This window comes from Macaca fascicularis, chromosome 19 (genome assembly GCF_037993035.2).
Source record: "Macaca fascicularis isolate 582-1 chromosome 19, T2T-MFA8v1.1".
Lineage (NCBI taxonomy): Eukaryota > Metazoa > Chordata > Mammalia > Primates > Cercopithecidae > Macaca > Macaca fascicularis.
Window position 1 is genome coordinate 64,394,648 of NC_088393.1, and position 16,388 is coordinate 64,411,035.

General features: G+C 46.3%; 1 protein-coding gene across 7 annotated transcripts in view; it reads right to left on the bottom strand.

Moving 5' to 3' along the window:
* Positions 1–16,388, bottom strand: part of ZNF667 (zinc finger protein 667) — a 33,355-nt gene that overhangs the window by 12,978 nt on the left and 3,989 nt on the right. For 5 of the 7 annotated variants that reach the window (XM_005590466.5, XM_074024851.1, XM_005590465.5 and 2 more), the window contains exons 2-4: positions 6,485–6,575; positions 4,845–4,971; positions 2,326–2,418 (exon numbers count right to left, since the gene is read on the bottom strand). In XM_005590466.5, coding sequence (XP_005590523.1) covers positions 2,326–2,418; positions 4,845–4,971; positions 6,485–6,517 — 253 coding nt within the window. In that variant the 5' untranslated portion in view covers positions 6,518–6,575. The remainder of the gene's footprint in view (positions 1–2,325; positions 2,419–4,844; positions 4,972–6,484; positions 6,576–16,388) is intronic. The other 2 variants (XM_074024852.1, XM_065534986.2) reach the window with 1 other exon arrangement.

The following is a 16,388-nucleotide window of genomic DNA, read 5'->3' on the forward strand; positions in this document are numbered from 1 at the left end:
GCTAGTATCATACTGAATGGGAAAAAACCCTGAAAGCCTTTCCTGTAAGATCAGGAACATAAAAAGAATGCCCACTTTCACAACTATTATTCTACATTCAACATAGCACTGGAAGTCCTAGCCAGAGCACTCAGAGAAGAGAAAGAAATAAAAGGCATCCAAGTTGGAAAAGAAGACGTCAAATTATTCTTCTTTGCAGATGATATGATCTTTTGGTTGGGAAATCGTAAAAAATCTACCCTAGAAACTATTACAACTGATAAATTTAGTAAAGTTGCAGGATACAAAATCAACATATAAAAATCCAGCAGCATTTCTATATGCCAACAGTGAACAATCTGAAAAAGAAATCAAGTAATCCCATTTACAATAGCTACAAATAAAATAAAATGCCTAGGAATAAACTTAACAAAAGCAGTGAAAGAACTCTACAATGAAAACTACAAAACCTTGATGCAAGAAATTGATAAGGACACAAAAACATAAAAAGATAGTCCATGCTATGGATTTGAAGAATAATTATTAGTAAAATGCCCACACTACCCAAATTAATCTATGGATTCAATGCAATCCCTATCAAAATACCAGAGACATTCCTCACAGAAATAGAAAAAATAATCCTAAACTTTATATGGAACCACAAAAGACCCAGAATAGCCAAAGCCATCCTGAGCAAAAAGAATAAAACTGTAGGAATCATATTGCCTAAGTTCAAATTATACTACAGAGCTATAGTAACCAAAACAGCATGGTACTGAGATAAAAACAGACACACAGACCAATGGAACAGAACAGAGAACCCAGAAATAAATCCATACATCTACAGTGAATTCATTTTCAACAAAGATGTTATAAATATATATTGGGGAAGGGACAGTCTCTTCAATAAATAGTGCTGGAAAAACTGAATATCCACATGCAAAAGACACTAGACCCCTATCTCTTGCCATATGCAAAAATCAAATCAAAATGGATTAAAGACAAATCTAAGACCTAAAACAATCAAACTACTAAAACAAAACACTGGCAAAAGTATCCAGGACATTGGTCTGGGCAAAGATTTCTTGAGTAATACCCCACAAACACAGGCAATGAAACTAAAGATGGACTAATAGAATCATATCAAGTTAAAAAGCTTGGGCACAGCAAAGGAAACAATCAACAAAGTGAAGAGACAATCTACAGAATGGGAGAAAATATAAACTACCTATCTGACAAGGGATTGATAACCATAGAATACACAAGGAGCTCAAACAACTCTATAGAAAAAAATGCAATAATCCAATTAAAAAATAGGCAAAAGATCTGATAGACATTTCTCAAAAGAAGATTGGCCGGGCGCGGTGGCTCAAGCCTGTAATCCCAGCACTTTGGGAGGCCAAGACGGGCGAATCACGAGGTCAGGAGATCAAGACCATCCTGGCTAACACAGTGAAACCCCATCTCTACTAAAAAAAATACAAAAAAAGTAGCCGGGCGAGGTGGCTGGCGCCTGTAGTCCCAGCTACTCGGGAGGCTGAGGCAGGAGAATGGCCTGAACCCGGGAGGCGGAGCTTGCAGTGAGCTGAGATCCGGCCACTGCACTCTAGCCTGGGCGACAGAGCAAGACTCCGTCTCAAAAAAAAAAAAAAAAAAAAAAAAAAAGAAGTACATACACATGGCAAACAGGCATATGAGAAAGTGCTCAACATCACTGATCATCAGAAAAATGCAAATCAAAACTACACAGTATCATCTCACCCTAGTTAAAATGACCTTTATCCCAAAGCAGGCAAAACAAATGCTGGTGAGGATATGGAGAAAGGGGAACCCTCGTACACTATGGGAATGTAAATTAGTACAGCCACTACTGAGAACAGTATGGGGAGGTTCTTTTATGAAGTAAAAGGGATGACACCTGACTGAAGGCTTTCCCACACTTTTTGCACTTTTTAGTGTTTGGAGGCTCCAAACACTAAAAATATGCTGAAATCTTACTATCTAAGGTAATGGTATTAGGAGGTAGGGCCTTTGGGAGGTGTTTAAATCACCAAGGTGGAACCCTCATGAATGAGATTAATATCATCTATAATCACCTATAATCTCTCTCCCAGAGAGCTCCCTCACTCCTTCCTCCATGTGCAGACACAGCAAGAAGGTGCCACCTATGAACCAGGAAGTGGTCCTCACCAGACACCGAATCTGCTCAGGCATTGATCTTGGACTTCTCAGCCTCCAGAACTGTGAGAAGTAGATTTCTGTTGTTTGTAAGTCACCTAGTGTATGGCATTCTGTTATAGCAGCCCCAGTAGACTGAGACATATGCCGTGGTTCTCTGTCACTCACCAGGAGCCCGGCGTCTTCTTACTGGCTCTACCATCCAGGGCGCTTTCCCTTTCTCCAATAAGGTGATCACATTTGGTCTCCGAAAGGAAAGACCTGTACATGGCACAAACATGGGAAATGATCATAAATATGGGCACCACAGAAGTCACAGCCACGTTCTGCATCAACAGGAATGCAGGTGTAGTAACATGAAGGGAGCACGCAGGATGTGAAGGGCAGCTGGAGAATGGGGAGTGTGAAATTGTGATTTCTAATAAGAAACATTATTTGCTTTTCACCCCTATTTCCTGGCACACAGCTCCTTAAACCCTTGGAATCTCCTGCATATGTGCCTTTTGTATGCTAATGAGAAGACTGTGGTTGGGGGCTCCTGGACAGCCTTCAGATGGGGGCCGGTTGCCAACCATGTGATTAGAGGGTTGGAACTTTCAGTCCCACCTCCTGACCTCTGGGGAGGGGTCAGGGGCTGGAAGTTGAGCTGATCACTAATGGCCAATGATTTAATCAACCTTGCCTACCTGAAGCCTCCTTAAAAGCCCCCAGTGGACTGGGTTTGGAGAGCCTCAGGGTTGTTGACCACGTGGAAGGTGGTACAGTAGAAGGTGCATGCTCTGTGCCCCTCCCCTATAACCTGTCCTCTGCATCTCTTGCATCTGGCTGTTCAACTGCATCCTCTGTAATATCTTTTACACTAAACTGGTAAGCATAAATAAAGCGCCTCCCTGAGTTCTGAAAGCTACTCTAGCAAATGACTGAACTTGAGGAGAGGGTCATGGGAATCCCCGAATTTAGAGTTGGTCAGTCAGAAGGCCTCTGAAGTAGGGGACAGTCTTGTGGGACTGGGCCCTTACCCTGTGGGATCTGACACTATCTCCAGGTAGACACTGTCAGAATTAAATTGGAGGACACCCAGCTGGAGTCTGCTGGAGAACTGTTTGTTGTGTGTGGGAAAATCCCCAAACATCTGGTGTTAGAGTGTGCGGTGTTGAGTTTGGTTGTTTAAATCTCACACGTGGAGGCAGAAATCTAAATTATAGCCAGTAGAGTTGTTAAACTTTAATTCTACAAAGCAAACTATTTTCCTGAGAATTAGGTCAGAAGCTCCTGAGGCTGGTTATGAACTTACTGTCTTTCTGCTCCAGACCCCCACCCTTTTATTGTCTGTTTTGTGTGCCAGGGCTGGGGCTTTGCTATCTTCACTTCTGCTTCACCAGCTGCTTCCTGTCAACATCCACCAATAACGGGCTTTGCTGGTTTCAATGTTTGGTTTTTTTTTTAGTTCTGTATTCCCAGAACCAGTTTCATCTGGCCCCTCAGAAGTATAAACAAATCAGGCAGCACACTGCCCCCTCCTTCAGAAGTCTGAGTCCCAGATCCAAGGAGACCTTCCTTGAAGCCCTAAAAACCCTAAACTCTTCCCTTTGTCCCTCCAACCCCAGGGATGGTGGCAGCATCCTGCAGTTACATCAATGTCCACAGTTCACCGTTCAACAACACCTCTTAAATCAATTCCTTAAATTCTATCAAAAGAGGGCCGGGCACAGTGGCTCACACCTGTAATCCCAGTATTTTGGGAAGCTGAGGTGGGAAGATCACGAGGTCAGGAAATCGAAACCATCCTGGCCAACATGGTGAAACCCCGTCTCTACTAAAATACAAAAAATTAGCCAGCTGTGGTGGAGCACACCTGTAATCCCAGCTACCTGGGAGGCTGAGGCAGGGGAATTGCTTGAACCTGGGAGGCGGAGGTTGCAGTGAGCAGAGATCGCGCCACTGCACTCCAGCCCGGAGATGGAGATAGAGCAACACTCTGTCTCCAAAAAAAAAAAAAAAAAGTCTATCAAAAGAACTCAAAAGTTACCTACAGAGTTTCCATATGACTCAGCAATTCTACCCCTAAGTCTATACCTCAGAGAAATGAAACCATACATCCACACAAAAAACTTGTACATGTTCACAGCAGCATATCAAAATAATGAGAGTGGAAACAACCCAAATGCCCGTCAATTAACTGATGACTAGATAAACAAATGTGGTCTATCCATACAATACATATTATTTGACAATGAAAAGAAATGAGGTATTGGCACATGCTACAACGTGATGAACCTCAAAAACATCGTAAATGAAAGAAGCCATGTATTTATGATTTCACACATATGAAAGGACCAGAACAGGCATATCCATAGAGATGGAAAATGGACTAGTAGTTGCCCAATCCGGGGGGTATGAGTGGTTGGGGGAGACGAAGAGTGACTGCTTATGGGTACTGGGTTTTGGGGTGGGAATAATGAAAATATAATCGATTGTGGTGATGGATGCATAACTCTGAATATACTATTATAAAAACCATTTAATTGTGCACTTTTTATGGGTGAATTGCATACTATGTGAATTATATCTCAATAAAGCTCTTTAAAAACAGAAATTGCAGTGGTTTCCATTTTCCAGACCAGACCCAGAGTGATGCATGTCCCTCAGTAGGCTGGTTCTGGATTGTTGGGGAAGAAGAGCCTTACCAAGCGAGACCAGGTTCCGGTAATTCTCCAACATGACATCTTCATACAAATCCTTCTGAATGGGGCTCAGCCATTCCCACTCCTCCTGGGAGAAGTAGATGGCTAAGTCCCCAAATGTTATAGGTGCCTGAAATGAAAAATCAAATGTCTATTCACCATGGACTTGTGCTTCCACGTGGCTGGAGGAAACGGTGCGCACATCTTAAACATGGGAGACACGAGGTACCAAGAATCATTCAGGAAGCATTCAGGGTTCTGAGGCCAAAAGGGGCAGGTGTGTTAAATAAATTAAATAAAATACAATAGAAGACATAGCTGTTATTAAAATTATGTTGCATTAAGAACACGCGGCAGCCTGGATCGACCAGGCATTTACAAAGTCAAGGCATTCTTCTAAGCACCTGACTGTGCTGGTTCACTTAGTGCTCATGTGAATCAGTGACAGAGGCACTGTCAGCAGAATCACAGGATGTTACAGATGAGGAAACGGAGGCCCAGAGACAGAAGAAAACTTCCTGCAGGTCTCACAGCTAGTAAATGGAGAAGCTAGGGTTCAGTCCAGATAGTGTAGCTCCCGATTTAATCTCCTAACCACATGCTCTCCAAGAAACCTGTGAGTATGTTACACATGACAAAAGGTTCTTTGAGGGTACAATCAAGGTTACTGACCACTTGACCTTGGCGGATTATCTCAGACTTGACCTGGCCAGTTGGTTATTGGTTCTTGCTGTCTTGAAGATGAAAAATGAGGGTCAGGTGGAAAGTGTGAGAAGGAACTGAATCTGGCCAATAACCAGCAAGCTTGGAAGAGGACCTCAGCCCCAAATGAGAACACAGCCGACCGACACCTTGATTTCAGCCCTGTGAACTCCAAAGCAGATGACCCAGCTAAACCACGTTGTGCCTGGACGCCAACCACAAAACTGCATGATAATAAACACGTGTTGTTTTGAGCTGCCAAGTTTGCAGCTAATCTGTTAAAGCAGCAAGGGGGAACTAATACACGTAAGTGAAAGCAAACACGCTTGTTATGGGAAACTGCATTTGAGATGCCTGTTGTAAAAATCACTTGATGATTGACAGCGGTGGAGCATGCTGACCACAGGAGGCTGCCCATACCACCTCAGTGCCTGCGCCAATGCACTCAATGGAATAGCAGGGCTATGTGGTGCCTCTGAGTCTTGGGACCTTAGCTGGAGAGATTTCCTCCATGTAAATATGGGTTTTACAAGGAGAAACAAAACCACACAACAAGACTAACTCCAGAGCACATGTCAAATCCCTTCTGCTACTGCAGTCCCCACCTGGGCATTTATCTGCATGCTGAGAAATCACAGTGGCTCTCATCTTCCTCCAGAGAGGATGACATTTCTCCCGGCACTAGCAAAGCCCCTAGAAATGTTGAACCAACAGGCAAGTGGCCATGTGCACACTGGGGAATGGAGAGAGGCCCACTGGGCAGTTTCCTGGCTGCTGGGCCCTTCTCAGGCTCTCATCCCCCATGGCAATGGAAGAAAACCAAGGGCTAGGTGTTGGATGGATCTCCAATAGGCAACAAGTCTCCATGGAAGGAAAGCAAATGGTCCACATCTCACAGGACACGATGGGATGTTCCTGAAGAAACAGGAATTGCCACTTACCTTGGATTTGGATTTCCCCCGTGCAGCTGGCATCCCTTCTCCCCCTTTAGGGTCCACACTCAGAGAGGGGCAGAGAGCTGGTAAGGCGGGGCTGTGGGGAGAAGACAGGTCATGAGGCCAACTGGGTCTTTTGGGCAGTGCCAGAGCGCACAGGCCCCTAACCTGGAGGCGCACACACACACCCAGACGCACACACACACACCCAGACACGCACACACACACCCAGATGCACACACACACACCCAGACGCACACACAGACGTCAGAACACCTGGCGCATTTCTGTCCCCCTCACCCTCTCACGGTCAGGGAGGGGCACGGCCAACACTTTTTGTGCCTAAGACTGCAGCAGGTTCTTGATCAGGAGGCAAATAAGGACTGTACAGACCTCTGGCCATCCATTTGACAAGTATTTACTGAGCACCTACTAGGTGTCCAGCTGTCCCAGGTAGTGGGGAGACAGCAGTGAGTTACAGTGGAAGACTGCCGGCTCCCAGGCACCTTACATTCCAGTAGGGAAAGCAAGTCCATATAAAGAACAATGATAGGCCGGGTGCTCAGGCCTGTAATCCCAGCACTTTGGGAGGCCGAGGTGGGTGGATCACGGGGTCAGGAGATTGAGACCATCCTGGCTAACAAGGTGAAACCCCGTCTCTACTAAAAATACAGCGACTTGGGAGGCTGAGATAGGAGGATTGCTTGAGCCTGGGAGGCAGAGGTTGCAGTGGGCAAAGATCATGCCACTGCAGTCCAGCCTGGGTAGCAGAGTGAGACCCTGTTTCAAAAACAAAGCTAAACAAAACAAAATTAACTCTAATGATAAATGTGTTGCTTTTTACCCTTTCCAATGTAGCTACTGGAAAATGTAAAATTATATGCCTCACATTATGTTTCTGCGAGGCAGTGCTGTCCCATGCTCTAGTATTGTATTGCCCCATTTTCCACACAACACTTACCACTTTCCGAAAACAGCTTGTTTATGTGGGTAGTACCTCCCGCCTCCCTACACACACACAGTGATCTGGGCTGGAAAGCGGAGACTTCGTTTTGTTCGCCGCTCTCCTCCCAGGGCTGAGAACCAACCTAGCACAGAGCAGGTGCTCAAGAAACACTTGTTGACTAACTCAACCAAATCCTCAGTGTGCTGAAACCCCATCCCAGAGACACAGTTCTGTCGTGGCCATTCCCTGGCCCAAGGTGTGAGCATGACTACCAGCTGGGTCCTGGGAGACCCTTGAGAATGCTGGAACCTGGGAGGTGGCCCTGCAGACTCTGAAACATAAGCCAGTAAGAGGTAACCCCCACCTCTTGTTAGAGCTCTTGTGAGAGGGATCCCTGGTTACCAGGCCTCTGGTTTAATAAAACATGACCAGGGTGACTCTGTCTTAAAGTGAGTAGCTAGACGTTCACAAGGCCCCCGCTATAAGGTTCATGCTTACAGTCTGAAAATAGCTACATCCTGAGCTGACCACCTATTATAATTACAGAAAGTTTATGGACACACAGAACATCTCCCACCAAGCCTGCAGAATGTCCAGGTGTCCTGAGAGTGCAGCCCACTTTACTCAGAGATAACATCAATGACCAGGCTTCGGTTGAAGGATGAATGGTCATTGATAGCACAAATAGCCCCTACCTTCAGTGAGCTCATCTGCACATTCCGGGTTTAATGATAGCTGCTTACAGTTTCCCATTCCTTCTCCTGCTTTCTGAGAACACCCTACTCTGTAACAGAGTAGTTCCCAATAAACTTGCTTCTTTCACCGTGCTCTGTGACTCACCTTGAATTCCCTCCTGCGCAAGATCCAAGAAACCTCTCTTATGGTCTGCATTGGGACCCTCTTTTCCAGCAACACTCACTGGGCAAGAAGGGGTGGGGTCCCATGTGGGTGAGCCATGGTCCAGGAGGGGCCTCTAATTAGCACTGTGTGCCACGCCGGCCACATCAGGCTAAGGGGGATACCTGACTTCATCTGCCTGGGAATGGGATCGGGGGACGAGGGCCCTGGGGCATTAGTGACTGTGGCAGACCAGAGTTATGGCCCCCACAAAGATATGGACATCCTGATCTTCAGAACCCATGAATATGGCACCTTACATAGCAAAAGGAACTCTGCAGATGTGATGAAGTTAAGGATCTTGGGGGCGGGGGACATTATCCTGAAAATAGAAAAAACACAAACCGTTTTTCCTCTGCTCTCACACCACAGCAATCAATACAGAAGACTTCCATGACCACATGTGTGAGGAATTTTCCCCACACCCCCAGCTGGTTGTCTTCCAACTCAATTCTGACACTGTGTTCCTGGGCATAGAATCAGATCCTAGAGCTTGAGGGCTCAGCCCCCAAGACTGCCCCACATTCAGATGCAAGTCCGGACTTCAGGAACATGCGACTGACTGGCTTTAAGCTGGGGTTCCCACAATCCCCTTTTGGGGATTATTTATATATAAATATAATAATAATTATTAATAATTATTCAATTAATAATTTGCTAAAGCAGCTCACAGAACTCAGGCAAATACTGACATTTACTGGTTGATGATGAAGGCTACTCTGAATAATACAGAGGGAGAAACGTGTAGAAATACAAGGTATGTGTGAGGTGGTGTGGAGCTTCCATGCCTTCCTTGGGAACCCTCCAAGAACCTCCACGTGTTCAGCTATCCAGAAGCTCTTCAAACCCTGTCCTTCTGAGTATTTATGGTGGCTTCATGACACAGGCAAGATTAAATTACTGGCCCTTGGTGATCGACTTAACCTTCAGTCTTTCTCCCCTCCCCGGAGGTTGGAGGGTGGAGCTGAAAGTCCCAACCGTCTAGTCCTGCCTCAGTCTTTCTGGTGACCAACCCCATCCTGAAGCTACCCAGGGGCTACCAGCCACCAGCCATCTCATTAGCATACAAAAGACATGTAAAAGAAAAGGGCATGGTGGCTCACGCCTGTAATCCCAGCACTTCGGGAGGCTGAGGTGGGCAGATCACTTGAGGTCAGTAGTTCAAGACCACCTTGGCCAAAATGGGGAAACCCCGTCTCCACTAAAAGTACAAAAATTAGCACATGCCTATAATCTCAGCTACTTGGGAGCCTGAGGTAGGAGAATCGCTTGAACCTGGGAGGCAAAGGTTGCAGTGAGCCAAGATCACGCCACTGCACTGCAGCCTGGGTGACAGAGCCTGGGTGACTCTGTCTCAAAAACAACAAAAACTCTGGACCCCAAAATCACTAAGCCAAAGGGAAGTCAAGATGGGAACTGCTTCAGGCAAACCTGCCTCCCATTTTATTACTAACCACATACCTCCCTCACAGTTTGCCCACAAGGAAATCCTTTATGGACAAAGGACACACAGAATTCATGAGACAAACACGTATCTGATTGCTTCCTCTGCCCTATTTCACTAAGCCAGACTAAGGCATACGTGACTACTCCTCTACCCTCCTCTCACATGTAAACTGTGTATTCAGTGAAAGGCTAATCAGAGACTCAAGGAATGCAACTGTTTGTCTCTTATCTACCTATGACCTGGAAGGCCCCTCCCTCCCTTTGAGTTGTTCCACCTTTCCGGACCAAACCAATGTACATCTCACATATACTGGCTGATGTCTCATGTCTCCCAAAACCGTATAGAACCTAGCTGTGCCCCGACCACCTTGGGCATGTGTCAGGACCTCCTGAGGCTGTGTCACAGGTGTGTCCTTAGCCTTGGCAAAATAAACTTTCTAAATTGACTAAGACTTGTCTCCGATATTTTGGGTTCACAGACATCACTTTGGAAATTCTAAGATTTCAGGAGTTGTATGCCAGGGAAGAGGTTAAAGGCTAAATAGATCATTTTCAATAGCATAATCTTGGATTGCCCAAGTGGGCTCAACATAATTACAAGGGTCCTCTTTATAAAAGGGAGGCAGAAGGATGAGAGTCAGAGAGAAAAAGAAATTGCAAGATGGAAGCTATGCTGCTGGCCTTGAAGACGAAGGAACACCTGCTGACACGGCTTCATAGCTCTGCCTTTCAGAACTGTTAAGAGAATACATGAGTGTAGCTTGAAGCCATTAAGTTTGTGGTAATTTGTCACAGCAGCAAGAGGAAATGAACACAGTGACCCTTCCACCATTTCCTTCCAGTCCTCATGCCCAATAAATGGGCTTCTTTGGCTTTGTCAGTGACCAGGTGCTGAAAACATCGGTAATTCAGGGGAATCACAGGGCTACGGTGAGATGAAGAGGTAGGCTCGTGATCACTGAAGTTGGCCTGTGAGGCCACTCCAAGAGGCAGAAAGGATTCCAGAAACACCAGCCCTGCCTGCCTCCCTCTTGCACGCACGCGTGTGCGCACGCACGTGCATCCAGAGCTCCCTCATGCTGAGGAAGCTCAGGGTCTTGCCTTGTTTTAGCCAGAGGGAAGGGCCAGGCGGCCACCAGTGGTGGTAAACACATCACTCTGGGGTCAGATCACCTGAGCGTGGCAAGTGTTCCTATCAGCTGTGTTACCCTGGGCAAGCCACTGGACCTCTCCGTGCTGCAGGTTCCTCACCTCTCAACTGGGGACAATTCAGAACCTACTTCTGGAGGGAGTTGTAAGAATCAAGAATCACATTCGGGTCCCACACCCCCATCCCCATGCCGGTGCTTCCCTGCTAGTCCCTGAAGGGGCTGCCACAGCCCCACCTCACTTCCTTCAGTCTGCTCAAACCTCACCTTCTCAGCAAGCCTCACTAACCATTCTATTTAATAACGCAAGCTGCCCCCACCTACCCTTCACAGCTGGTTCAGATATTTCTTTTTTCAGTAGCTCTTATCATGGTGTAACTCACAGCACAATTTGCTTATTATGTCTAGTGCTTACCGTCAACCGTCCCGAGGACGGGTGTCTCTATTCCAAGTGCCTTAGACCAGCATCCAGCACACGGAAAGGGCTTAAGTGTTTGCTAACTGAATGACTGAACGGCTCTGTAATATTAACTTTCTTTACCAGCACTTTTTCAAGGAGCCTTTCCTCACCCACTAAACCGGGGTAGGGCTATCCTTCGCATGTATCAGGTGCCACTTCTTCACAGGGGAAACACGTTCCATTGTGAGCACATCTGCCTTCTGGCTTCACCTCTTGTCCTTCACCGGACAATGAGTTGACCAATGTTCTCATGTGTGTAGCTGTGTGATCCTGAGCAAGTTACTGAACCTTGATGGGTCTTTATCTCCCCCCTTTACATCTGCAAAGGGAGGACAAAGGGCTGTTGGAGGATGAGATGAGATCATATCAGTCAATGCTCCATTAAGGTAAACTGTATTTACCATCATTGCTGTTGAGGTTACAAGTGCCAGGTGGGGCCAGTTCTGTGGGAGGTGAGTTTGGTAAAATGTCACATTGACCGTCCTTTGCCCACGTGCTCTATGCACGTGCTCAGGTGTGTGTGTTGAATGTACCCCATGCCTGGGCAGCGACATCACCTCTGCAGTTAACAACGATGAGAATAAAAGCTGTGCTGGATCCTTTATATGCATTACACCATCTCCTTTAACCTTTAATGGCAAACCAACCACCCAGGGTTCCTATTTTCCATCGCAGGGATGAGGGATGATGACCCGTCTGTTGTCACAGAGCTTTAGCTGATGGAGCCTGGATTTGAGGCCCTATCCACAAGCTGCACACACTGCACTCCTCACACGGGGCAGAAGTCCACTATCCACCCTGGCAGGGTACAGGAGGCGTCAGTGTGGTGAAATGCTTACTGAAAACATCCCCATGTTTCTGTCATAGTAGAGTGGCCACAGGAGTTGGGGGAAATTTGAGCATATCATGTTAAGACTGAGGAGCGAGGGCTCGGTGACGAACTGAGCAGACTGGCTTTTGATTCTGACTTTTCTGAGCGAGGCTTCCTTCGTACAGAGATGGGGACCAAGGGGCCTGCCCTGAATCCTGGACACCTGAATTCTGGGCTGTGTTAGACCCTATGACAATGGTGTGCTGGGGAATGTTTAACAAGCAGCTTGCTGCAGGGGTGATTTATAGTGTTTACTAACTTCCACGGAGTAAATCCTCTGATACCATTTGGCTCTGTGTCCCCACCCAAATCTCATGCTCAATTGTAATCCCCAGTGTTGGAGGTGGGGCCTGGTGGGAGGTGACTGGATTATGGGGGTGGATCCTTCGTCAATGGTTGAGCACCGTCCCTTTGGTGCTGGTCTCATGAGTCAGTTCTCACGAGATCTAGTTGTTTAGAAGTGTGTCGCAACCCCCGCCTCTTTCTCCTGCTCCCACCATGTAAGACACCTCCTCCCACTTTGCCTTCTGCCATGAGTAAAAGTTTCCTGATGCCTCCCTGGAAGCTGCTGCTTCCTGTACAACTTGCAGAACCGTGGGCCAATTACACTTTTCTTTTCTTTTTTTTTTGTTGAGACGGAGTCTCGCTCTGTCGCCCAGGCTGGAGTGCAGTGGCCGGATCTCAGCTCACTGCAAGCTCCGCCTCCCGGGTTTATGCCATTCTCCTGCCTCAGCCTCCCGAGTAGCTGGGACTACAGGTGCCTGCCACCTTGCCCGGCTAGTTTTATGTATTTTTTAGTAGAGACAGGGTTTCACCGTGTTAGCCAGGATGGTTTCGATCTCCAGACCTCGTGATCCGCCCGTCTCAGCCTCCCAAAGTGCTGGGATTACAGGCTTGAGCCACCGCGCCCGGCCTAAACTTTTCTTTATAAATTACCAGTCTCAGGGATTTCTTTATTAGCAGTGTGAGAACGGACTAATACACACTCCCACCACAGCAGGCTGTAAGCTACTGAACTGACGTCACTTGGCATGGGGCTGAATGGCTTGGGTGAACCAGCTCCAGCACACCACTGCTGCAGGGCCTTCGAGAACAAAGCCCTATTCTTTGCCTGGGAATTCTCAAACTTTGGGCAGATATCCCTGAAGAGTACAGGAGGGCTGATGCCTATTTCTATGGTTTGCGGTAAATCCCAAAGCAGCTGCCCATAACAGAAAACTCTTTTGACTTCTTGTTTTGAAACATGTTCATTTGTGCATACTACTTCAGAATAAATCTGGGTTTGTGTTAATGTAAAAATCATGGGTTTTTTTTTTTGTTGTTGTTGTTGTTGTTGTTTTTTTTGAGACGGAGTCTTGCTCTATCGCCCAGGCTGGAGTGCAGTGGCCGGATCTCAGCTCACTGCAAGCTCCGCCTCCCGGGTTTATGCCATTCTCCTGCCTCAGCCTCCCGAGTAGTTGGGACTACAGGCGCCCGCCACCTCGCCCGGCTAGTTTTTTGTATTTTTTAGTAGAGACGGTGTTTCACCGTGTTAGCCAGGCTGGTCTCGATCTCCTGACCTCGTGATCCGCCCGTCTCGGCCTCCCAAAGTGCTGGGATTACAGGCTTGAGCCACCGCGCCCGGCCAAAAATCATGTTTTAAATGATTTACCAGATAAGCAGATCACTTGGCTTTCCCTGTCCAATTACTCAGGTAAAATGACTTGTTCCAGAAAGTTGTAATGCATTCATCCTGCAGTTTTCACAGGTGTTTGCACTCAGCCACGCACCCCAAATTTGAGAAGCATGATTCTTGTCTGATGTGGTCTGGCTGGGTCCCCACTCAAATCTCATCTTGAATTATGGCTCCCATAATTCCCATGTGTTGTGGGAGGGACCTGGTGGGAGATAATTGAATCATGGGGGCAGTTTCCCCCATGCTGTTGTCAGGGCAGTGAGTAAGTCTCATGTGATCTGAGGGTTCTGGGTTCTGTAAGGGAAACCCTTTCCGCTTGGCTCTTCTCATGGCAGTAAGTCTCACGTGATCTGAGGGTTCTGGGTTCTGTAAGGGAAACCCTTCTCGCTTGGCTCTCCTTCTCTCATTCTCCCTGCGGCCACGTAAGACAGGCCTTTCACCTTCCGTCAGGATTGTGAGGCCTCCCCAGCCACGTAGAACTGTGAGTCCGGTATGTCTTTATCAGCAGCGTGAAAACAGACTCATACACTGTCCATAAAACAATTTTCTTCAAGGAACTCGGCACTACTGGGGAAGAAAGAACAGCAGTTTGATATTAGATAATCCTGGATTCAAAGCTTGTCTCTGCCAATTACCGGCTGTGAAAAAATTACACAAAGCCTTTTTGCTCATCTATACAATGGGGTAAAGAAAACCTACCTCACCTCTGCTGTTAGGATATTTACACGTGATGTCTTCGGTAACTGGAACATGGTCATTGCTTGCCTTCCTTTTCCTCTTCAACTCACAATACAGTGGACCCTTGAGCCACGTTAGTTTGAATTGTGAGGGTCCACCTATATGCAGATGTTTTTCAATGGAAGTTACACTGAGTGTGCCTACCTCTCCTGCCTCCCCTTCCAGCTCCTCCACCTCTTCCACCTGTGAGACAGTAAGACCAGCCCCTCCTCTTCCTCCTCAGCCTACTCAACTTGAAGGCCATGACTATGAAAACTACTCCTACTTAATGAACAGTAAATATATTTTCCTTATGATTTTCTTAATAACATTTTCTTCTATCTTATTGTAAGAATAGGGTATGTAATACATGTAACACACAAAATATGTGTTAACAGATTGTTTAGGTTATTGCTTAGGTGCCAGTAAAGTGACCATTAGACTATCAGTACTTAACTCTTTGGGGAGTCAAAACTATATGTGGATTTTCTACAGTACAGGGGGTTGGTACCACTAACCCCTGCACTGTTCAAGGGTCAACCACATACCACGCATCCAAGAGACCAACAAAGACTAGACCCACTAAAAAGGCTGAGATTAGAATTCTTATCTAGTGCTGGAGGAGAGAAATTGGTATAACCTCAATGGAGGGCAATTTGGCAATGTCTTTAAGACTGAAGATACACATTCTTCACCCCTATTATACTCTTTAATCCAGCAATCTTATTTCCTGTACATGTCTTCAGATGTCTTTGCACATGTGCACAATGAGAGACACACAAAGGTATTCACCGTGGCAGAGTTTATAGAAAGAGGCAGTACATTTCCTTGGGTAAGGGTGTGGGCCTGCAGCAGGCTGTCTAGGTTCAGTATTTAACTCTGCCATCCGCTATCTGTGTGGACTTAAGACACTCTACGTGTCCTCTCCGGGGCTAAGCTTCCTCATCTGCAAGATGAGACAAAACACAGTAATGACTTCACAGGGTTGTGGTGAAGATTAAATGAGTCAAAATAAGCAACACATTTAGAGGAGTGCCAGGAAGCAGGGTCAATGCTAAGAATTTTATTATTACTACCACCATCAGGAGACTGGAAACAACCTAAGGGCCCATCAATAGGAAAATGGTTCAGTGAATATTACATGCATATAATGAGATACCACGTATTAAAAGGAACAAAGTAGAACCATAGTAGTGATTCCTAATTGGGGGTAATTTTGCCCCCCATGAGAAAATTGCAATGTCTGAGGCTGTTTTTGGTTGTCACATCTGGGAGGTGAGGTACCCCTGGCATCCAGTGAGTGGTGGCCAAGGATGCTGCTCACCATCCTGCAATGCACAGGACGGCCCTCCAGAGCAGAGAAGGATCTGGCTCAAAACATCAACTGTGCTAAGGCTGAAAAACCTCCAAGATAAAATGGTATAAGGGGAAAAATATAGAAAAGCCATTTAGAAAACCAAAATATAGTATACAAATACATGACTTTGAAAAGGCGCTGGAAAGATAAACAAAAAGTTTGTAGCAGTGACTGTCCCTGAAGAAAGGAACGAGGTTATATGTGTGGGAATCCACATATATAACATATTTTGGATTTGGAAAAATCCAAAACCCGCTTTTTGCTCTCTATGCTTTGTTTTTGTGTCATGAACGTATAATTACATCTTCAAAACAACAAACGAAATAAAAGAAGGCTGGGTCGCACATACCCCATCAAGGCAGGGCTGTAAACCTGGCTCGTCTTCTGAGTCCC